The sequence below is a fragment of the Coturnix japonica genome, chromosome 3 (assembly GCF_001577835.2).
Source record: "Coturnix japonica isolate 7356 chromosome 3, Coturnix japonica 2.1, whole genome shotgun sequence".
In the NCBI taxonomy this organism is placed as follows: Eukaryota; Metazoa; Chordata; class Aves; order Galliformes; family Phasianidae; genus Coturnix; species Coturnix japonica.
The window spans coordinates 38,469,407-38,493,132 of record NC_029518.1 but is presented as its reverse complement, the minus strand read 5'-3'; the positions used below and the strand labels follow the sequence as shown (position 1 = coordinate 38,493,132).

At 44.5% G+C, this 23,726-nt stretch overlaps 2 protein-coding genes across 2 annotated transcripts; both read right to left on the bottom strand.

Annotated features, from left to right (window-relative positions):
• Positions 1 to 1,945: 1,945 nt before the first annotated feature.
• Positions 1,946 to 2,952, bottom strand: PRR18 (proline rich 18). The gene has a single exon (XM_015857951.2). It carries the CDS (start codon positions 2,922 to 2,924, stop codon positions 2,151 to 2,153), a length of 774 nt encoding a protein of 257 aa, XP_015713437.1. The 5' UTR covers positions 2,925 to 2,952; the 3' UTR covers positions 1,946 to 2,150.
• Positions 2,953 to 4,262: 1,310 nt separating this feature from the next.
• SFT2D1 (SFT2 domain containing 1) lies at positions 4,263 to 19,328 on the bottom strand. The gene is made up of 8 exons (XM_015858000.2): positions 18,882 to 19,328; positions 15,590 to 15,676; positions 14,173 to 14,255; positions 9,705 to 9,786; positions 8,271 to 8,306; positions 7,510 to 7,568; positions 6,008 to 6,037; positions 4,263 to 4,930 (listed from the first exon to the last, which is right to left on the bottom strand). Exons 1-8 carry the CDS (start codon positions 18,942 to 18,944, stop codon positions 4,891 to 4,893), a joined length of 480 nt encoding a protein of 159 aa, XP_015713486.1. The 5' UTR covers positions 18,945 to 19,328; the 3' UTR covers positions 4,263 to 4,890.
• Between the last annotated feature and the right edge of the window lie 4,398 nt (positions 19,329 to 23,726).

Here is a 23,726-nt window from a genome sequence, read left to right as displayed (position 1 = left end):
AGCTGTGTGTATACCAGGATGATGCCTTGAGCATGTGTGCACAGAGGGGTTCCCATGCAACACACCACATCACAAGCAGCTACTGCAGACATCAGCTGCTGCATTGGCACCGGAGGACAGAACAGCTCATTGTTCAGCTCTGTCCTTGCAGCAGTGCTGAAGAAGGCTGATAAAACACCAATTACAGAGCTGCTTCGTTAAGGCTGACATCTCACCCTTTATAAATGAATTCACGACAATTAAATGCTACTCAATTCTTTCATTGTTTTATTTATTTACTTCTTTATTTTGGTTTGGTTCATTCCGAGCTCAGCACTGACCAGCAATCACAAGTTCAATGATGAGAAAGATTAGGAAACCATCACACCCTCAGTCAAAGTGCTGAAAGCTGAACACCTGGTGACCCTTACTCAACACTTGGCTTATCCACAATGTAAAACTAATGTAAAGACTGGAAATAATTCCTAAACATTTCATAGGAGTTGCAGTTGATGATCTTTACAGGTGCCTTCCAGCTTGGGATATTCCATGGCTGTTCAATGATCTGTTCTGCCATCACCTCCCACTGATAGGTAGGCCCTTATGGAATGAATGACCTAAGGTCTTTCTCCCACATCTCACTGTGAAAACAGGTGCCTCCAGTTTTATAAAAACAAAACAAGGAAACTTAAAGCCAGGCGGTTCCATCGCAGCAGCACAGCCATCATCTGCTCCTCGCTTACCAGCAGCAGAGAGCCCGACACCATGTCAGCCATCTAGAAAAGGAGACACGGGGAGCATGGTTTTGTTGATCATAAATCACACTGATATGCTCAGAGGAAAGAGGGAAGCTCTTTACCCCGAAGCAGTATCGATTACTTTAAACATGCATGGCAGCAGCTGCTCACGGCTCCCTTTCAGCCACTAAAAGGGGTCTGAGTGGGGAGCCTCAGGCTGAGGCTCCCGCTGACATCTGACATGCACAGTGTGAGGCCTGGATCGCGCTGCCCACACCGCCCTCCCCCATGTGAGTTCTCCACCTGTGCCATGGTGGGGAAGCAGGGATGGAGTAGACATGGGATGAGCCAGGCACCCACTCCCCATGGACACACAAGAGGGGAGCTCAGCTCCAGCTGGGCCGCTGTTCTCATTGCTACCCGAGGAAAGGAGCAGCCCAACATGCAGCCGGCACAGATGACTCTTGGCAGGAGATGTGCCATTGTTAGGGCAGAGCTGCCTGGAGACGCTGCTGGAAACTGGCGGATGCAGCGCAACCACGTGCAGACTCGGTTAAAAAGACACAAAGGCGCGTGTGCTTCAGAGCTGGCACTACAGGCAACTCGATGGGGAAATACAGTCACTGTCCGCACGTTCTCATGCCCAGCGCTATTTACTCCAGGCTTTGAGCAGAGCAGTTTCACACCTGCATTACGTGGGTAATATTTTCAGTGGCCGTACCAATGTATTCCATTATTCTTGAAGCGTTTCCGCTCTCATTCCTGAGGCATAAGAAGGAAAAAGAAGGGGGGAAAAAACCCGTTTGAACAAACCCGGATCCAAATGATACACTGCATGGACGCGATGCAACCTCGCTTTATGCAGCCGAACTATCGTTTACCATTTATCTCCCGTTACTCGAGGGAAGGGTCTCAGCAGCCGCGCATCACTGTGCGCACACGACTCACGGCTCAGTGAAACCCAGCGTTTCCAGTTCGCGGCACACAAGCGCTTCGTATCGCTTCATCAATTCGATCGAGCGGTTCCCGCACCGGCTGGCAGGGCGTTTACCCAGCGCAGCGAACACCGCCGTTCCACGCCGGATACCGAGCGGCGGCGGCGGCCGCTTGAGACAACAAGGAGGGGCGAGCCCCGGCCCCGGGTCCGCCAACAAAGAGGCCGCCGCGCTGCCACCTCCGCGCGGGGCGGGGTGCGGGAGCACGGCAGCAGGGAGGGACGGAGACCGTCGTACCACAGAAATCACCGCATTTATTCCAATAAATAAAAATGTACAAATGTACAAAAAACCGTCGCGCGCATCTTACAAAGGAGAGGGAAGTCTTAAAAACGGCGGGGGAATGATGCCGCTTTCCGAGCCGGGCGGGAGTCGGTGCCGCTCCTTTGTCCCCGGCTGCCGGCGGAGCGACCCCTCCCGTTCCCCGCGGGGATGCGGCTCACCGCGCTCCCAGGTGCGGCAGGCTGCCCAGCCGGTCCCCGCGCTCTCGCCCGGCCGCGCTCTCGACGCCTCGCAGCCACTCGGTGCACTTCCGCACCAGCCCCTCGTCCGGCGCCGCGCCCGGCGCCGCCGCCTCCTCCTCTTCATACTCCTCGTCGTCGTAGCGGTGCCGGTCGTTGAGCAGGGATACCTTCAGCAGGGCGCGCACGTCGCCGCCGGACCGCGCCCCTCTCCGCGCCGCAGCCGTCCCGCCGGTGCCGGTGCCGGGCTGTGCGCGCTGGCGCTCGGTGCTGCGGCGCTGCAGCAGGCGCACGGCCTCGGGCGGGAGGCTCAGCGCGAAACGCGGCTCCCCAGCCGACCCGCCCGGGCTCTCGCAGGACCGGCCGCCCGCACCGGGCGCCCCCGGGCGGCCCCGCGGCTGCGGCGCGCCGGGTTGGGGCCGCGCCCCCCGCTCCGCCGGCGGTCGCCGCTGCAGGGTACACGGCCAGGAGCCGGAGACGGGGCCGGCCCTCTCCGCCGGCGCCCCTCGCGCCTTCCGAGCCACCTTCTCGTCCGCCGGCCTCGGCGCCGCCTTCCTGGGGACCGCCGTCGCCGTCGGCTTCTTCGGCTGCGCCCGGGCGGCGGCGGCGGCGGGGGGTGCCGGCAGGAGGGGCGGCAGGGAGGCGGCGCGGCCGGGGACCCCGTCCTGCTCGTCACCGCGGGCCCAGGGCAGCGCCGCGCACCGTCCCGCCGGCGGGCAGGGCCCGGCCGCACGCCGCGGCTGCAGCCCCATGGCCGGAGCCCCACCGGCAGCCCGGGCCGGCGGCCGCGCGCGTGTGCGCTCGGCGGGCGCCGCCGGCCGCGGCTCGGCCCTTCGCAGCCCGCCCCCGACCCGCCCTCCGCCCGCCCCGACGACAGCCCTCCCCTCTCTTCGGGAGCGCAGCGGCCCCGGCAGCCCGCGCCGATCGTCCGCGCCCGCCGAGCGGTCCCGCGCAGCATCGGGCGCACCGGCGCCGTCCGGTCCCGCAGCGAGCCCCGGTCCAGCGGCAGGTTCCATCCGTGCAACGCACGAGGAGTGAGAGCCGCACCGCTGTGCCTTCACGGGCATCGAAGTGCGTCGTGCAACGAGAACGCACTGCGTGAACTGTCATACTGCAAACTAAGACACGACGCGAAGGAGCAAGAAGTGCCACGGCAGCACACAGCATGGGCTCAGAGTGCAGATAAGGAAAGCAGATCACAGATCAAGTCTTCAAGAAAGGAAGAGTAACGTGGTAAAATATACCAACTACGTGTACATGTCAGTGTGACAGTATATGGATTTTATGACTGTAGCACTTGGAACTCATTTTAATTTTGTTACTCTAATGTGAACCATTAAATGAACACTCATCACCCATCACACAACATAAACACCCCCATAGCCAACGCAGCACTAAATGAAGGTCACGGTGATTCTGTACCCAAGCAGGCAGCCAATGGGCAACAAAACTGCAACAAACTGCCCATCCCCGAAGCACCCCTCACAGGATGGGGCCTCCCTGGGTCAGCTGCTTGGTGCCACCCTGCCCTATACCACCAACACAGGTACAGCCTCACTTTCTGCAGGGCACACCAGGATTGTGAAGGGCTTGGAGAATACGTCCTATCAGGAGAGACTGAAGGAACTAGGGCTGTTTAATCTGGGGAAGAGGCGGCTGAGGGGAGATCTTATTGCTAACTTCCAGTAGCTGAAAGGTGCTTAACAGCGAGAGTGGGGTTGGTCTCTTCTCATTGGTGACAGGATGAGGGGAAATGGCCTCAAGTTACACCAGGATAAGTTTAGGTTGGATATCAGGAAAAACTTCTTTATAGAGTGAGTTGTTAAGCACTGGAATAGGCTCCATAGGGGGCTGTGTTTAAAAACATGTATGTTTAGATGTGGTGCTCGGGGTTAAGACTTAGCAGAGGGTTGTTCATTAGGGTAGTATGATGTACTTAATGATCTTGGAGGTCTTTTCCAGCCTGAATGATTCTATGTTTTTATAAACACCCCCCCAGTACATTTTCATACTTTATTAAAGGTGATCCTTGTGAAGCGTTCAGCCCTCTATAGCCGATCCCTCAGCAAGAAAAAAGAAGTTTAAGCACCTTTCAAGCTGATTTCTCTCACAACTCATTTATTTAGACATTATTCACAAGTTCGCTTAGTAAACAGCTTTTATGTTTAAAAGTAAAAAAGTTGAGAATATAGTTTTAATAAAATCAATGCGCTTTTAACACAACTTCCACGTATTCTCCTTAAGCTCTCTCCACAAAACACAGGCAGAAGTTACCTCACCACATCCTTACAATGCTCATAAAACTGTCTTTGGAAAAGCACACAAGAAATGTGACACAAACAGAAGCAGCGCTGCAGGTTTCAGACAGAGCTGTAAATGCAAACCCAATGCATGCAGCCTATCCTGCACTGCAGCAGCCCACCTGCGCTGGGGAACGAGCTGTGTGACTGCATGCAGGGCAGTTTTAAGGCTGCTCTTTGCAAAGTGTTTAAAAGTACTTTGTTTTTTTTGGTTAAAAAGCCCAAAGGTTCCGGGGTAAACAGTTCATCCCGTGTGTTTTGAAAGCTGCTTCTAGTAAAAGTTATTTAACCCCCTGGAGGCAAAAGGGGAGGCAAATACTAAAGTGTTACTGGGAATTGCAGGAGTGGAAAAGTAAGGCTTTCCAAGGGAAGATGATAGAGGAGTTGCTTTAAAGTACACAGCGTCCTTGTTTGCAATTTATTCCAGACAAGACGTGAAGCATTTTATCACAGCATCCCTTTAAAGAGAGAAAAACAAAGCCAGGTAAGGGATTTGTGGTTTCATTTACAGACATCAACCATAATATACTGAAACTGAAAAACACTGCAAACATTTAAGACAATAATTATTGACCAAATGCAGGCTCTGAACTGACAGAGATAACCCATCCATCACCAACGGGGGCAAAGGATTACACCCTTTCTGGGCTCAGCTCTGCTATGTGCAAGGTCACCAACCACCAGACCAGGCTGCCCAGAGCCACATCCAGCCTGGCCTTGAATGCCTGCAGGGATGGGGCATCCACAACCTCCTTGGGCAACCTGTGCCAGTGCATCACCACCCTCTGTGTGAAGAACAAGCTTTAAAAAGAAGTTGGTATTACAGGCTTCCCTGCAAAGGTGCAGAAATGCTATAGGCTGAGAAGATAAAAGGGATAAATATAGTAATTGCTGTTTTATTTCCTCCCCACTTTCATTACAGAAAGCCTCATTAAATAATACACACAGATTTAGAAGCACCTTACTCTTCTGAAAACACACTGCTGAAATACCACACCACATTTTACATGAAACGTAATAGGAAAAAAAACACTCTTTAGTTTGTTTAATTGCATGTGGTTTTGCTGTGCATTTGGCCAGCTCGTGTTCCCATTTCATACACAAGAGAGAGAATCCTGACAAAAAGTAAATGAAAACAAACACCAAGAATCACTTTCCCCTTTCCTAAAAGGATGGAGAAATTCAGAAGCAGAGTTAGTGGCTGAAGTTCTGCTTGCTTGCCTAAACCTAAGGGCTCAGATCCACCAGCTGGCTTTAATTTAAGAGCTGAAAAAGCAACCACAGCACTAATGCAATTTTAAATAACTGGAGAAATTAAAAATCTTTTCAGGATGAAAATTAGAATGAAATTTAGCAGAAAATTTACTATGCACTTGTATTTAAAGCTATCAAGCATTACCCTGAGCTCATGTCTATCACTTTATAAAAATCAGAAAGAAAAGAAGGATGCTGTGTATCCACATACGGAATTAAAGGATCCTTCCCTCTCTAACAAACATTACCAGCTTTCCATTAGAAAGGAATTATGCACTCACCTTGCATAAGGAATGTATGACAAGCTATACCTGAAAAATAAAGAAGAAAAAAAAACCATTGTACAGAGCTTTCCTGTCTTTCTGTGAGCCCCCTTGCTTTACTTTAGACCAGTGTTAATAAAAGCAATCTGTTCTACTCCAGCTTGTTAACATTACCTACGGAATTTAATGTTTCCTAGTAAAAAAGAAAACAGAACTGGACAAGAACTCAATGTACTGCCAAGGACTTCCTGGTTTCGTTTTAACTTCATTTCTCATATAGTCTATTACTTTCCTCACACATAAACTCAACTTTAAAAACAACAAGTCTGTAGATTTACTGTCACCATCAGATTCAAAAGAAATAGAGATTTCTGGGAAAATTATACCCTTAAGGACAGTAAAGACCTTTTCTTTCCCCCCCCCCAAGTGGAAAAGACAAGATACAGTAGTGCAAAAATAGAGAGCTAACAGCATTTGTGTAGCTATAAATACAGATGTCTGCTGTAAGAATAACACGCTGTGGTAATGACATTCAAACAGCTGGCTCTCTATCGTCTTCAGAAACTTGCTTCTCACAACCCTACATACATGCTATGTCCTTTGTCCTCATCCTATATATATACATATACGTATATGTATATATGCTATGCTTTTGTCCTCATCCCCACAATGACCAAGTTGAGATGCTTGCCAAATGACAAATTCTCTGCTGCCATCAGTTACAGTCAGCAGTCTTCCCTCTGCCTACAGCCAAGCATTCATGTGGGTCCAGCACAGCACCATATAGTCCCTATTCTGCACAAATGGTTATTGCTCCTCAGATTAAAGTTCAGTATATGATGCTGCTTATTCAGGGCAAGTTCAAACAAGAACTGCGGTCACTTTGGATCAGTGAAGTTTAAGTTCCTAGTAATTCACTCGGGACAAGGGAATCAAGTTAAGTTCAGTTGCATCTCCATGGAGAAAGAAATCACTTCTAAACCTTCTGCCAGGCTTGCAGGCGTTCACTTAACTGCGCCCACACATCCCCAGGCCCAGCCCTAGGACTGTATCTGGCCAGTCAGTTGAGTTCTGCTGCACTACACTGACCCCCTCACAACCACCCAGTAAATATTATTGAGGACAGAGTATAAAAATGTGATTTAGATTTTTTTTTCCACTTCCAAGATTAAGACTCAGAACTCAAAAGAGAGGGCGAGTCATCAGAACCAGGATGTACAAAAATTAAATTACTTCCACAGCAGAGAAAGGGCGTAAGAATTTGCTTTGGCGTCCACTTTCTTTTCATAATCCTTCAAAAAGAAGTCCATACATGGCAGAACGTATTTAAAATTACTATTTGTGCAAGATGACTGCATGTAGATTTTGCTGAGCTTACATTTCTAGCTCAGAAAGCACGTGACTGAGGCCAGAATCTGGGCACATTACAGGAAGGGTATACAAACACATACATATCTACCCATCTCTATACACACGTGCAGATATAGGGGCATGAGAGAAGAAATCAAAGTGAAACTTACCAGGTCATTGCCAAGGACTGCAATATGCAGAATAACAGTGCCAAACCTTTTTTGTTCCACTATGTCAAGATAAAACAAATATTGCAGAGGTCAGTTTATTTCACACCGGTGCATATTGTGAATAAGTGCTATAGACTGGCAACCAAAAAATGTAGTTAAGTGATGAAATTTTTATTTCCTCCTCTTAATTATTTTCTTTCCATTCTAACAACTGATACTACTTTCATTTAACTATCACTCCATTAGCACAGTGCAATGAAAACCTTCTCTAGCTTTAAAAACACCAAACAGAACGGTGATGCTTCAATTTCCACTCACATCATACACCTGGAGTTGATTTCAGCTACATACCTACTTCTGTGCAATACATATCAGTGTTTTCAAAACACTCTGGACACTCAGTGGTGTCTACCTGTTCCATCTCTCTTCCTTTGTTTATCGTAATTAGTTTAATGGTCTGTATTTTCTAAAGACCACAACCTATTTTTTGACAGAAATAGGTCAAGTATATTCTCAGTTCTTAGTCCAGAGATTTGCAGGCAGACTAATCCTCTGGTTTATGCTCTCACCTACATCACATGCAGGTGGAAAGATGCATTTGTAGTCAACAGATTGAACACTCCACCCCAATTCAACTGCAGTTAGGAACTCAAATATCACAAACAAGCTTATCTTTTTTCCACAATCAAACCAAATATTAAAGCAATCAATAAAATAACAGTTACATTGCTCTTTGAGGGGAACAAAGCCCTCCCACTTACCCATAAAACAGCACACAGCGTCAAAACTAGAAAAAGCTTGGGGGAGAAGAGACCAAAAAAAAAAAAAAAGAGAATTAGTATTCAAACACACAAAGTACATACAATACTGCCTCAATATTTCCAGAGGATAATCAGTATATTCAAGAATTGATGCATGAAAGCAGCAGAGCTAAAGGCTGTCACACAGTGCCTATATGCTGAACTTCATAATAATCAGTGTTTTCCAAAGCTCAGCATGATGTGCTCTAAGGCCAAAGTATGGGACCAGCCTCAGAAGAGAGGGAGGCAGAAACTGCCTTCAGGAGTTGAAAGAAATATGACCAGGTCTATGTACTTACATGCATCAGGACTATTAAGTGGTGGGCTTGGATGATAAAGCTTGCTTGAAAGCAACCAAGGAGAGTAGGAATTGTTCTACTAATTCAGAGCACAGTGTTGCTCTCAATCTGATACGCACAGAATCAAAATCCAACAACATCTGTGCATCATAACAAGCAATCAATTCCTAAATATCCATTTCTAAACACTGCATTTGGCAAACGCGGGCTCTGCTCCTTCAGTGCCCCAGCTCTTTTCTTTCTCCCCCCCACCAATTTTTTTAAAATGTTGTGAGAGTAAAGAAGAGGCCAGCAGGGAGCAGCTGCCTTACATGGAGTGAGAAAGCCGAACATTTATTGAAGCTAATTTTGCAGCTCTTCAACTCTTTTCAGGTGGAGTTCTGTACTTAAAATTATATATGCAATCTTTCATGGTTTTAAGGAAAAATACTATTTACCCTATCCTTACCCTAGGGGCAGGGTCTTGTTTTTCCCCATCCTGGGTCTGTTTAGCCTTTAGAAAAGAAGGCTGAGAGGGGATTTGATCCAGGTTTATAAATACCTGAGGTGTGGGAGCCATAGTGGTGAGGCTGGTCTCTTTTCAGTAATGCGTGGGGACAGAACTAGTGGTAATGGGATGAAACTACAGCATAGGAAGTTCCACACGAATGTGCAGGAGAACTTTACAGTGAGGGTGACGGAGCATTGGAACAGGCTGCCCAGGGAGGTGGTGGAGTCTCCTTCTCTGGAGACTTTATGATGGACCTGATGATCTCTAGAGGTCCCTTCCAACCCCTACAATTCTGTGATTCTGTGATCCTCCTTGAAGAGGAAATGCTACTTAACTGAAGTAAAGGAACTGAAGGAGAATGTGAGGATGAATATGTGGTTTTCTTGATTTTGACAGAATAACTTTTTCTTCTTTGAAAGCACTGAACCACTGAGTTATACAGAGAAGCTGCAGCCAACAAACAACTTCCAAGCTAGACTTGATGATCACTGACTCAGCTTGACTGTAATTATTCAGCACAAGATGTGGATTCAGAAATATCCTCTGTTTCACTGAGCCTCAAAACCTTATTAGCAACAGACTGCACAGGGGAAAAAGTATACTTACCAGCATTACAAGTGTAGCAACTAATCTTTTGGGCTCAAACATCGCCTTCAGTTGCTTCAGTGGCCCCATCAGGAAACACGTACTAATGGGAGGAGGAAAAAACAAAAACAAAAGACACATTCAAATCTTTGCAAAAGACAACAGGTAATTAATTAATTTGCCAACAGTCAGATGACTACAGGGCTATGAAAGGCATTTCAGTGTTTAACAACAGACACCTGCTAGGATGAAAGGTAAAGCAGTCCATGAACTTACCAGTCCTGGAAAAAGCTCACATAGTGAATCACCCTTGGCTATGAAATTCTTTCCACACTCACTACCACACCCAGCAGAGGGTCACAGAATCACAGAATTATCAAGGTTGGAAAAGACCTAGAAGATCATCTAGTCCAACCATTCCCAATACTTCCCAGTTAAATCATATTCATCAACACCACATCCAAAAGTTTCTTGAACACTCCCATGGTCGGTGACTCCACCACCTCCCTGGGCAGTGCATTCCAATGCCTGACCACCCTTTCCGAGAAGTAATACTTCCTAATGTTCAGCCTGAATCTCCCCTGATGCAGCTTAAAACCATTCTCTCTAGTTCTACCAACAATTACATGAGAGAAGAGGCCAGCCCCCAGCTCACTACAACCTTCCTTCAGGAAGTTACAGAGAGCAATAAGGTCTCCCCTGAGCCTCCTCTTCTCCAGGCTGAACAATCCCAGCTCCCTCAGCCTGTCCTCATAAGGCCTGTGCTCCAGACCCCTCACCAGCTTTGTCGCCCTCCTCTGAAATTTGAAAGTCAATTTGAAGCTGATTTTGAGGCTGTTTTAAAAACAGACTTGCCTAAAGTATGTACAGAATTCAAATACCAAACTTCTGTAGAAAACGCCTGTTTTAAAAACCAAGCTTATCACCCAGGCAGCATGCAAATAACTACATTCAAAATTAAAGAACGGCTCTAAATCTTTTTGTTTAAAGTTGGCTGGAGCAACTCCACTACAAGGACGGGCTCAGAGAGTTTGGGCTCTTCAGCCTGGAGAAGAGAAGGCCCTGGGGAGTCCTTACAGTAAGCTTTCCTGTACCTGAAGGGGGCCTACAGGAAAGCTGAGGAGGGACTTCTATACGGGTACGTAGTGACAGGATGAGGGGAAATGGTTTTAAACTGGAAGAGGGTAGATTTAGAAAAGACATTAGGAATAAATTCTTTACTGTGAAGGTGGTGAGACACTGGAACAGGTTGCCCAGAGAGGCTGTGGTTGCCCCCTCCCAGGAAGCATTCAAGGCCAGGATGAATGGGACTTTGAGCAACCTGGCCTAGAGGGAGGTTTCTCTACCTATAGCAGGGGGGTTGGAACTGGGTCATTTTAAAGGTCTCTTCCAACCCAAACCATTCTATGAAACCTATCATCAGCTCTCAGCTTTATCTGTTCATTCAAAGAAATGTGATGGGAATCAAGAATTCACAATTATAGGAATAATTATCTGGCTACAAATATTCTGAGATGAGACTCTTCCTTCTCTCCTAATGAAGCCACTCTGTTTTGAAGAAAATATTTAACTAGAAAGATGATCCCTATAGTTAGGTGGTGCTCTGAATGTTTCACTGGAGAAAAAGACATGCGTGTTTAACTCCCCTTCTAGGTAATACTTATTTATAAAAGCCCATGCTAAATGAAAAGAAAAACAACACCAAAATAATAATTCTCAATTCAATTGGAATAAATATTGCAAATTCTCTTCATTCCAAACTAACTTCTCAGAATATCTTATCTTGGCCCTAAAACTAAATTAAGATTAAAGCATTGCAGGACAGATATTATAACAAGAACATCTTCAGAAAGGTAAAGAGAATCAATCCACGGGGGGCAGAAAGGCCAAGAAAAAATGAAATGCCAAGGTCTTCCACTTACATATGTTATTTCTTACACATAACACAACACATTCTATAGGAGATCTACTCATCAGCCCAGGAATTAATTCCATATATGTTGATAGATAACACAGTAAAAACAGGCCAGAAAGGTCTATTTACTTATGCTGGTAGCTTCATGTTTTAATTTATTTTTCTAACCCAGAGATGCAAACCAGCCTGAAAAAAGTTTAAACCTCATCAAGTTAGGGTTTCATTTTCATTTCCCAGTGTACTTAAAGCACAGCTGCCTGCTGTTTACATCAAACAGAATTACTGAAAAGACAGAGGGCTTCTTTTTACTTCTGTTTTTAGCTGCATTTCAGGTTATTTTAGGGAAATGCAGAAAATAAACACCAGCCTGTGGAAGCTTCCCTCTTAGTTCACAGAGAATTAGGACTTTATTAATACAGACTTTCTAAAATGCTAATTTTATCTGAAGCAGTGAAAACACACCCAGGATACCAGTTAAAAACTAAAAAATAGCAAACAACAAAAGTAAGGGAGAGAAATAGGAACACACAGTTTTGCCTACCCTAGTAGTGGCAATTTTGTCTTGTTTTAATAAAAAATGGAGTAATTACATAGAGACAATTCCAGTATAAATAACTTCACCCTCCAGCAAGTTAGTTGTAAAGCAGTACACCACCACACTACTCAAATAGTAGAATCATAGAATTACCCAAATTGGAAAAGACCTTGAAGATCATCAAGTCCAACCTCAGCCTACAGTACTCTAACTCCAAAAACCCTCCACTAAATCATATCCCTGAGCACCACATCCAAACGGCTCTTAAAAACAACCAGGGATGGTGATTCAACCACCTCCCTGGGGAGCCTATTCCAGTACCTAACTACCCTTTCTGTAAAGAAGTTCTTCCTAATATCCAACCTAAGCTTGCCCTGGTGCAACTTGAGGCCATTTCCCCTCGTCCTGTCACTTGTCACTAGTGAGAAAAGACCTGCCCTACGCTCACTGTAAGAACCTTTCAGATACTGGAAGAGGGCATTAAGGTCTACCCTCGGCCTCCTTTTCCCCAGACTAAAATGTAATGTCACATTGTTCACATTCAACAGATTAACAATGTCTTAACTCAGGAGTTACATGACAGCCACAGAATCCATGAAAGTAAGATCAGCATCCACTTGATATAAGTCCCACAACCGTGCTTTAACTATGCCAAGACAAGGAGAAGGACACCAACAGACAGAGCACACTTTACCTGATTCATTACTGACACTAGTTACATTGCTTCTTACATGCCTTTCAAACAGTGAAAGAACAGGCAATTGTTTTAAATCCTATGAAGTCCCTCTATAATAATTATAATATTATTATATTTATATTAATAATTATTAATATAATATATTAATAATATATTTATATTAATAATCATTAATAATTATATTAATATTATAATTATTTCTTATGATTAACTGCCAGACAGGATTACTGCAAAGAACCAGGCACAAGCTACATACACTGTGAAAGATTTTTACATTCTGCTTGACCCCAAAGTCAAAAGAACTTTTTAATTAAGCCTCTTGTTTTTTAAAGAGTTTTCCTAAAATCATGAAAGCAACACCTGTCAAAAGTAAAGTCTCCTCTCGCAACAATGTGCTCACAGAATCACCAGGTTGGAAAGAATCTGTGTCCAGGTGTGGAGCTCTCAGTACAAAAAAGACATAGAGATTTTGGAAAGGGTCCAGAGGAGGGCCATGAAAATGATCAGGGGGCTGGAGCACCTCCCCTATGAGGACAGGCTGAGGGAGTTGGGTTTGTTCAGCCTGGAGAAGAGAAGGTTGCGGGGTGACCTCATTGCAGCCTTTCAATACCTGAAGGGAACTTACTCCCAGGAGGGGAGTAAACTCTTTGAAAGGGCTGATAATAGCAGGACACGGGGAAATGGTTTTAAGTTGAAAGAGGGAAGATTTAGGTTGGATGTTAGGGGGAAGTTCTTCACTAGGAGAGTGGTTAGGCCCTGGAACAGGCTGCCCAGGGAGGTTGTGGATGCCCCGTCCTTGGAGGTGTTCAAGACCAGGTTGGACGGGGCCCTGGGCAACCTGATCTAGTAAAGGCGTATGTTTGGTGGCCCTGCCAGGCAGGGGGGTTGGAACTACATGATCCTTGAGGTCCCTTCCAACCCGGGTCATTCTGTGATTCTGTAATCTACAGGATTATCTAGTCCAACCATCCTCTTATTACCATCGCTACCACAAACTTTTTACCCACTCACACAGCGGGCAGGCTACCAGCTGTCCCTGAAACTGGGGTACCTCAGAATGACTGAAGGTGTAAATACTCCCAAACACCCAGCAACCTGTGCCCTTCAGACAGCAATTGTGATTCATCCACAAAACAAACATATCAGACATTTCATTAGAACAAGAAAAAAGGGAAAACTGACATTCTCTGCTTATAACGATTTCAAAACTGAGATTTTCATTAATATTCCAGTATGAAAACAATGTTGTTTATATATATTAAACACACACCATTGCACAGTAAATGGAAATACAGATTAAAAGGAAAGTGTTTTCCTAATAATGATGATTAAGAAATCATACCTGGCCAATGCAGCAATGTTTCCCAGGGTGTAAAACAATGCAAAAAGTTTGATTCCCCTTGGGAGCCATAACAATGCTGTTCCCTTAAAAAAAAGAAAGGTTATGTTTGTAAGTAATTAGTTCAATTTGTTAATTATAGACTATAAAATCCCAAAGACTTTCAGAGATTACAGGAGTTCCATTTAACATACACCAGCACATTCCAATGCTCTCAATCCTGCACGCTTCCATTGCCACCTACTGGCAAAATAATGTATTGATTTAATACCTTTTGCAACAATTTCACAACTAGGCTATGTTTAAATACACTGTTCCTAACATTCATTTACATCTTTTACATTCTCTTTACGACACTTTCAGCTTCATCACGAAGCCCATTACACAAACACAGGACGTAGAATATCTACCAGGCTGCATACACATGAAATCTAGGAGGTCAGATATAGGTCTGTATGGGATGGCTTCAGCGTTTCTTTGAGGGTCTCTTTAGCATAGCAGCAAAGGTATGAGATCTGAGAGAAGGGGTAGTTAACAGCACTCAGCTCCAGTAGACATTAAAGCACAAACCTGGCACATGTGAGCATGTAAGTTAAACACTGCTTGTGAGGAAAGCAGCAGGGAGCAGTCATGCAACTAGTTCTTAACCCTAAACAGAGAGGGTTCCCAACCCAATCCCAAGCTCCCGGGACCAGCCTCAACATACAGCTGGCAGATTTTGCACCTGCAGGAGAATCCAGTAAGTCACTATGGCCAAATGCCACAACATGCTTCTCCTTCACAGCTGTTTTCTCCTGTAATTGCCAAGTCCCTTGAATTTTATTACATATACATGTACTTTACAGTAAATGAAAGAACTGAATAGTTCAGTTGGAAGGGACCTACAACAATTACCTACAAGAACCCAAGTGCTTAACCACTTTGGGGTTAACCAAAACTTAAAGCACATTACACAGTCATCACCTACTGATCTGTAGGTCTGACAAGCTACGCTTGCGGTTTCTTCAGCCTTTAAAAACCTCTCAAGTTTCCCCCTCCTTTTCCCCTTCCATGAAAAGAATACATGCATAAAAATAGAATGGGTATAAATCAAACAGCAAAAACCTCTTTTTGGCACACCAGACACATCTAGGTAAGAAACGCAGTATATTTTGTCTGTGTTCAGGCCTCTTAGAAAGAAATTTTATTATCATAAAATAAAAACATCCTTTGCTGTGACCCTAAGAAAGATGGCCAGAAATATCATTTACAGATCAGCAGTCCCTACATGCCACTTACACATTTTACAGTCCATTAAATTTATGGAGATAAAATTTAAGATTCAAGATCAAGTAAATACTACCACATACGATGGATGAATATGAATGATGTTCTACCATAGAACATTTAATAAAGCGTAGAGTAAAAAACAGTTACTTACAAGAATAGAACATGCAACGCCAGCAATGAAACATATGGCAAACCACTTGACTCGTGTACCAAAGCTAAGTGTTGAGGCATCGAGAACCTTAGGAGGAGGAAAGGAAAACAATGGATATTACAAAAACAGCTTTGAATGGTCTTAAGGACATTTACAGAATCACAGAATGACCCGGGTTGGAAGGGACCTCAAGGATCATGTAGTTCCAACCCCCCTGCCTGGCAGGGCCACCAAACATACACATTTACTAGATCAGGTTGCCCAGGGCCCCGTCCAACCTGGCCTTGAACACCTCCAAGGACGGGGCATCCACAACCTCCCTGGGCAGCCTGTTCCAGGGCCTAACCACTCTCCTAGTGAAGAACTTCCCCCTAATATCCAACCTAAATCTTCCCTCTTTTAATTTAAAACCATTTCCCCATGTCCTGCTATTGTCATTTGGAAACACACACCAAAAAGACAGAACATGTGAAGGCAAGTCCAACAACACTTCTCCATTTGCAGAGACCTTCCCTTCCCCAGGTTATTACAACTGAAAATTCTCATGACTGCACCAAAGCAGAACAGAACTATTTGTTCAGTGCTGAGTCCTCCTATGATGATACCACTCTTTCCTCTTGCTAGATGGAATCCATTGTGCTTGTTAATACAAGGATCCTCTGAGAGCATCACAATTCCTCCTTACTTCCCATTCTTTACAGGGTGAAGGTGTAGACACAGTAACCCAGCTTGTCTCAAAATAGTGAATTGCTGAAAGGGGTAATTTTGTTTCCTGTTTCTCCAGGGTGATTTCAGCACCTGATGAGCTGAGCCAGCCAACACAGCTTGTGAAGCCAGAAGAGAACTAGAGCTCCTTTCATTTTCTGCCTCACTCCCATACAAGAGTAATATGCCAAACCAGCTCAGCAAGATGTCAGGAAAACAGCAAGGTTTCCTGATACCAGGAAAGAGGGAGGACCACAGAGCTGGTAGAACAACCCCTTTGAGCTGCTGTCTTGTTAAGGCCTACCAAACTAACTCTTTGGTTGTTAGAAGGATTTCATGTCTCTATGAATAAAGAATCCGCACTTAACTGAAACAGTAGGAAGCACATACATGCTCACGCTACAGTGAATCAGTCCCTGAACATGTTTCAACAGAAAACAGTTCAGACAACTCTCTATTCATAGCCTTATTTAATCGGGTTAAATTCTTTAAAAGCTGTACTTTTAGTAAATATTAATGTCTGCATCCTGACTGAACAGACACATTGCTGGAACATAATATACCTCTCCATTTTGTTTCTTTTCTGTGCTCAGTAGTTAAGACAGAACTTCCCAAAGGTCAGAAGATGCAGCTTACCTTGTTAGGTCCACCTTTTTATCCTTATGTATGCATTAAAGAAAGATAAAAACAGTAACTGAAAGATGGTTTAGTATTTGAAACTAGTTTTGACAGTCGTATTCCTGAATGCTTACATACAGGAGGCGAGAAGGGCAGGAAGAGCAAGTGAAGGCACACATTCAAAACAGGCAGCTTGTTTTCAGTCACATGTATTTAGAATCATAGAATCATCTATTTATGCAACTAATCACACCTGCACAACAAGCAGAAACAGTTCTTTCCACTCCTGATCAGAAACAAGCTACTGAAGGTAACATTAGGACTTTGGGAGGGGGAAAAGAAAAAAGAAACAAGTCAGACCTAAGTGTAAAGGTAATCCTGGATTTCAGATAAAAAGAGTTGGCACTACTCTCTAAAATACTTGCCATAGCAGAAGCCGTTACTTAAATAAGATTGGCAAAATTTCTATGCAAATTCTATATCTGGGGAAAAAAATCTGTCATGGTTTTATGAGAAGGGGAACTGTGAACTGATGGGGGGTAAGGGAGTTCCTGTAAAACATATTCAGTTTGCTATACTGCTCTTCAGTTTATTTCTAAACAAGAAAGAATAAAACAAGACATAATGCAACCAGAAACCAATAAGTAGAAACCCCCACTTTCTACAGCTAAGCTTTAATGCAAAACTCTCAGGCAAGAAGATTTTATACAAGGGTCACTCAAAATAAATGAATAAATCCATCTATCTATCTATCTATCTATCTATCTATCTATCTATCTATCTATCTATCTATCAAAGAAACAACCCTCCCCCCCCCCCCAAAAAAAAAAAAAATCGTTGCTCAAACTGCAGCAATACAACAGTTGTTTATCCAAAGAGTTTAGGAAGTGCACAAAGATTTCACTGAATCCCCACACAATTGTCTCGCTATGTGCTTTACTTTGACTTCCTTTAACAGGAATTGCTACCGACCTCATGGCTATCGTTCTGCAAAGATCAAGAATGAGCAGAACACAGGGACATCCATGAGCATAAAACACGTGATTTCTATTACACAACTAACAACTCCTCTTAAGAGGGGATTCATTGTGTTCAATCAAATGCATGCCTCAGCTCCAGAAAGGTCATCCCAAACACAGAAAGGTTTTACTGGCATTCAACAAATGAAGTTTCTGTTGACAACACCTGAAATACCAAATTATTGAATACTCAGCCATTTATCTGCAGATTGCTGCCTTGAAACAAACACCGCAGCATTAAGTAAAGGATAACGCTCTCATCATTTGTGCCTCATCTGAAACGTGCCTAGGGATGATAGACTAAGTAATTCTCTTGGCATTGAACTGTGCCATGGATACCAACTATGCTGCAGCTGTTCCGGTTCACCAAAGCTCAGGCTGAGGTTACTTTGTTTTCCAACTTTCGCTGCCATGCTCCTGCATCCTGCAGCACAGGGAACCAAGATCTCCCACAACGTGGGGTGCTTGGATCTGTAGTCACAGATAGAGAGCTGGCTTGCATAAATGGACAACCAGACCTTTATGAGCAGAGCAGCACGTGGACTGAAGTGACATATCAGAAGCACCAGATGCCTATACACAGTTGGAAATAACCAAAGAGGAGGAGGAAATAAAAACAATAAGCAGTACTTCAGGAGGGCGAAGCAAAAAAGAACTTCAGCAGACTATACAGAGAACTACGTGTCTAGAGAACACATTTTTCGCTTCCATAAATTCGTAGGAGAGTCAGTACATGCAGGACAGGGAAACCTCATTAATTTCAAAGCAAGACACAGAAAGCAAAACTCGGCGGGGGCCGAGCAGCGCCCCTCGGCCCACTCCCGGTGCAGGCACGGCCCAGCGGGCCCCGCGCCTCTCGGGCAGGGCAAGGCCTCGGCTCAGCAGGCAGCTAAGAGCAACAACCGTCAATGCGGGCAGAGAGAGACGAAGAGGTCTCCATGAGGCGGTACCTGTGCCGTCAGCCCTTGCTCCTCGTCGTCCTGTCCGCTCAGCACCCGCCGCAGCTTCTCCATGGCGGGGCCGGGACCGCTCGGCGGCCCTACGGGAAATGGCGAGCTCCGCCTCCAGACACAGCGGCGACTGGGCGCATGTGCGGAGCCTGGTGGGGCGTGGAGTTGAGGGAGTGTGGTTGTTGTGTTCTTGGTTACCTCAGCTGTTACGGAATTTGCTTATTTCAGTGTGTCCATTAAAAGTGGTTTGTATTTGCTCAGTAGCGCGATTTCTCGGTTATTAAACTCACCCGCTTCCCTATGAAGGAGCAGCAGGCAGCGTGTGGTGCAGCTGCGGGAGAGGAGGATGTGATAAGGGATATGTGAGCTGCTGCTGCATGGGGGAGATGATAAGAGAAGGGCAGAGCCTTTAATGGGGCCGTGCAGAGCACAACGCTTCCCCTCCCTGGCTCCCCAGAGCTCCTGGCCAGGTCCACATAGAATCAGAATCATAGAATGGCTTGGGTTGAAAAGGGTCACAATGGTCATCTAGTTTCAACCCCTCTGCTACATGCAGGGTCACCAACCACCAGACCAGGCTGTCCAGAGCCACATCCAGCCTGACCTTGAATGCCTCCAGGTAAGGAACATCCACAACCTCCTTAGGCAGCCTGTTCTCCTATGTGTTTTGCAGGGGGTTTGAAACTAGCTGATCATTCTGGTCCTTTTCAACCCAGGCCATTCATGCTGACTGCCACCTGCTTTGAATTTCTAGTGTGCCCCTGTGACCTGCTGATGTCTTCCAGAGTATTTTTAGATGCACCACCATCACCATGCCATCAGCCTCTAATCCACTCTGTTTGAGGAGGGGAAAAGGGCTGTGTGGCGAGGTGCAGAAACTGTGGGAGACTGAATCATTGTGGTATAACTCTGCTCTATGGCAATCCAGGGCTCAAAGGTGTTCAAACAAGCACTGGATCACAGAATCATAGAATCACCTGAGTTGAAAAGGACCTCAAAGATCATCCAGTTTCAACCCCTCTGCTATGTGCAGGGTCACCAACCACCAGACCAGGCTGCCCAGAGCCACATCCAGCCTGGCCTTGAATGTCGCCAGTGATGAGGCATCCACAGCCTCTCTGGAAAACCTGTTCCAGTGCATCACCACCCTCTGAGTTAAAAACTTCCTCTTAATATCTAATCTAAATCTCCCATCTTAGTTTAACATCATTCTCTCTTGTACTATCACTATCAACTGATGACCTGGTCAAGACCTTCATAATCGCAGCACGTTGCCTGTGCTGCCTCCAAAGTACAGTTGTTGTCATGGGTTGTCATTCTCATGAGCTACTGGAAAGCTTTGCAGGGAAAGGTAATAGCCTTCATTGGCCCATCATGGCTAACGCAACCAACACAAGGACATAATGAACAGCCTTGTGAGTTCATCTTTCTGTGGCTTCATACACTTGAGTCAGGTATCACAGTGGTTTGGCTAACTAATATAATAGTGGGTACCTTGCCAGATCTTTGAACCTTTGAACCTGTTCCTCTTCCTAACAATAACCTGGCTGAGAGCTGATGCTAATATTTACCAAGTCACAGTACAAAAACCACAAAGTATTAGGTTACTGATCACATTGTTGGTTTTGTACTGTGCTCCCAGGTGACCCATGAAGCATGAACAGAAATATTTGTAATTGCTGTCTCATACGACTTCCTCATGAACAAACAGAATAATTGCCTTGGGATCTCAGGGACAACGAGACTTGGGCTTCCTGAATGTGCAAGGGAGGAATGTTTGAGACAATCACTCTTTCCCCTTAGCATTAATACACATTAAAATCTAAAGATCTTTCTGTCCTTAAGTCACCATCTTGGATCCAGATACACTACATAGGGACAGGTTAGAGATTAATATCTTGTCCTTCAAGGAAACAACTTTAAGATTTCACACCACCACGTCTCCTACAAAGGATGAGCAAGGATACCAGTCTCATTTGTCTCAGTACTACTCTGAGAAGGCATCTCTTCAGTTAATGCAACTCCCAGGACAACAAGCATGATGTGAGTCTATTTCAACCACCCTGTATATCAACCAACTGAAACAAGTTACAACATGATTATGTTTCAGATAATATATGAGTTAAATTATTTCAAAAGTATTAACATTTTTCAAAATCATAAGCAGTTTGTTTTGTGCCATTACATATTTCTTCACAGCAGGCCAGAAAGAGCCATCACATAAATGCTTGCCAGTGCTGCTATAATCAGCATTGCTTTAACCTGAACTGAGGCTGAGTTTGGGGCAGTTATCTCCATGTAACTGTTTCACTTAAGCAAACATCATAACCCAGATTTCATACTAATGAATAGGCTGAAAATTCTTAGGCTTGTTGCCATAGTTACTTGAAATCTGCTGTTGAAGAAGGGAAGGAAGAGGGCAGAGAAAAAGTAGGAAAATAAAATAGCGATACCATAGCGAGGGTTAGGTCATATGATAAGGGTACAGTGAGGACCTTGAAGGAACAGAGTCTTGGTGATGACACTTAAGAGCGAGCTACCCAGGCAGCCCATCTTTCTTCACTCTGCTGTTGGGTTCATCTTACAGACATAGCTTTTTTTGTAAGTGGCAACCACAGGGGCAAAAATGCACTAGTTGCTATTAGATTGGCAAATGGAGAAAGGGATTGTGTGGAGGGAAGTATTCTTTCATGATTTATTTTATACACACACTGTGTCAACTTTCACTTCACAAAGATAGGGAAATTTGCAGCAATGTCTTATTCAATCACAATAAGGTTTTTAGCCTCTGTTTAAGATGAAAGCAGAAATATTCAAGTCCTATAAAAGCAGAACTACAGATGCATTGTTAGCTAGTTAGCACTTCTCTTACCCAAAAGCACATGGGACCAACATGTCTGTGATATATGGGCTGAAGACATAAAAGAGTAACTGTGTGTATAAATCTTTTGCCATCACCATTTTATATTGTCAGTAGCCTGCCCTCTTACCATAAAGAAATGGTTGTACACATAATGGCTTTGTGCTAAGTCAACCTGTGAATGTGCCACTGTCACTATCCACTATTTCATCTTTTTATTCCTGCTGTTCTTCACTCCTTTCACTTTCTTATAACTGGCATGTAAAGCAGTAATGTGTCTGCAGCTGTGCCATTGTTAAATGGGCTTGTCTACACCAGAAACACACAACTGAATTACATACATTTGATGCCTTACGTATTAAACCACACTGCAGTTTACATTGACATTCATGGCGAGAGCTGAGGGAAAGCACTGCAGTAGTTGGAAGACTTCTCTGTCCTAATCCAGCGCTGCATTTTCTAAACACTTCTACTCCAAAGTCTCTCTCAGCCCAGTAGGTTTACTACTTACTACTACATTACTCAGTAGGTTTACTACTGTGCTAGCAAACGACCTCCACATTTGAATTATAAATCAACAAGCTTCCAGAGCAAAGATACTTAGTCTCACAACAGCAGAAGAAATCACAAGCTATTTTAACACTACAGCAAACAATCGGTCTCCTCAGGAAGAAGAGGGTCAAGAGATCTCAACTTCAGCAGGAGGGCATGGCAGAGACCAGGAGCATCACTGGTGCTGCCACCCACCCAGATTCCCAAAGGTGCCGCATTCCTTTGCAGCAATCTGGCAGAACTTACTCAGAAATGTGACAAATTCCTTCCTGTCTGATGACATGAGACAAAGCAGCAACCGAGGCTGCAGCAAGACAGGAAAAGCTATGTTTTTCCTGGTAACGCTACCGTGAAATAGGAACAGTAGACTCAGAGAAGGGCTTGGAATCATTGTGCAACAGGTTTCTAGTGAAGGAGGTATCCCACTGCTGAAAGATTATTAGGATTAAGCCAGGCTGTGAAATTAAAACCAAATAGCTGCTCCAAAATAACAGCATGTAGAGACAAGCCCTGTAACACAAATACAGAGCACAAGCTTTGGATTACTGTTAATCAGTGAAACTGGAGCAGCCTCTTGCTTTTATTCAACACAAGCTGAGTGAAACAAGGGAAGCCATCATCTCCATTAAGTTGGTCAGATTCCATAATGTAAAGACCTCCAGTCTCCCTAAAATGTGCTTATTTCAGGTTACTCCAAAATACCATCCTCAAAATGCTCAAATAACAATGCGTTTCAGTATTCTACACTAGAGAACTGGGCACCCCATACAACTCTGATATGAAAGAACTTAAGCCTTGCCCTAGCAAATAGCTATAGAGAGATGAAAGGAAAAAAAAAGGAAACACATGAAAAGATATAGTACAGGCTGCTACACACTAAGAAAACGGAAGGATATACTCTTGTAAATGCTATTCCTTACTTAATGAAGTTACTAGAAGTTAACAAACAGCAACTTCTCAAAGCAGCAAGTAGCTTTAGCAAGTTGTTGCTTTACTCATCAAGCAGGACATACCCTATTTGACTCCTGGTTGTATACCTGCTACATTGTTCAGCTAGTATGCTATTAGGAACAATACAATATTAGCCTGGAATTCAAGTCTTTTAACCTGCTACAGCTGGCAAACCCATTATTACTAGCTGCCATTACTACAGTATAGAGAACCAGAACATACGTTGCTTGTTACACAGCTGAGAAATAGTACAAATTCAATACTGTCTACTGTAGTACTCAGCCAAACGCTCACCTCATTTCTCCTAAGAGAAAAGGAAGTTCTAGGGTATAGGATCCAGAGGATTTGCCTTGATTCACTACATGGAAAGGATAACACCATTTACTTTTCTAATCTGTTTTTCCTCCATGCCATCATAGTAATAGACTCTCCCTCCTAAAATTTCATTTTAGGATCTGATATCACAGTATGATAAACAAAAC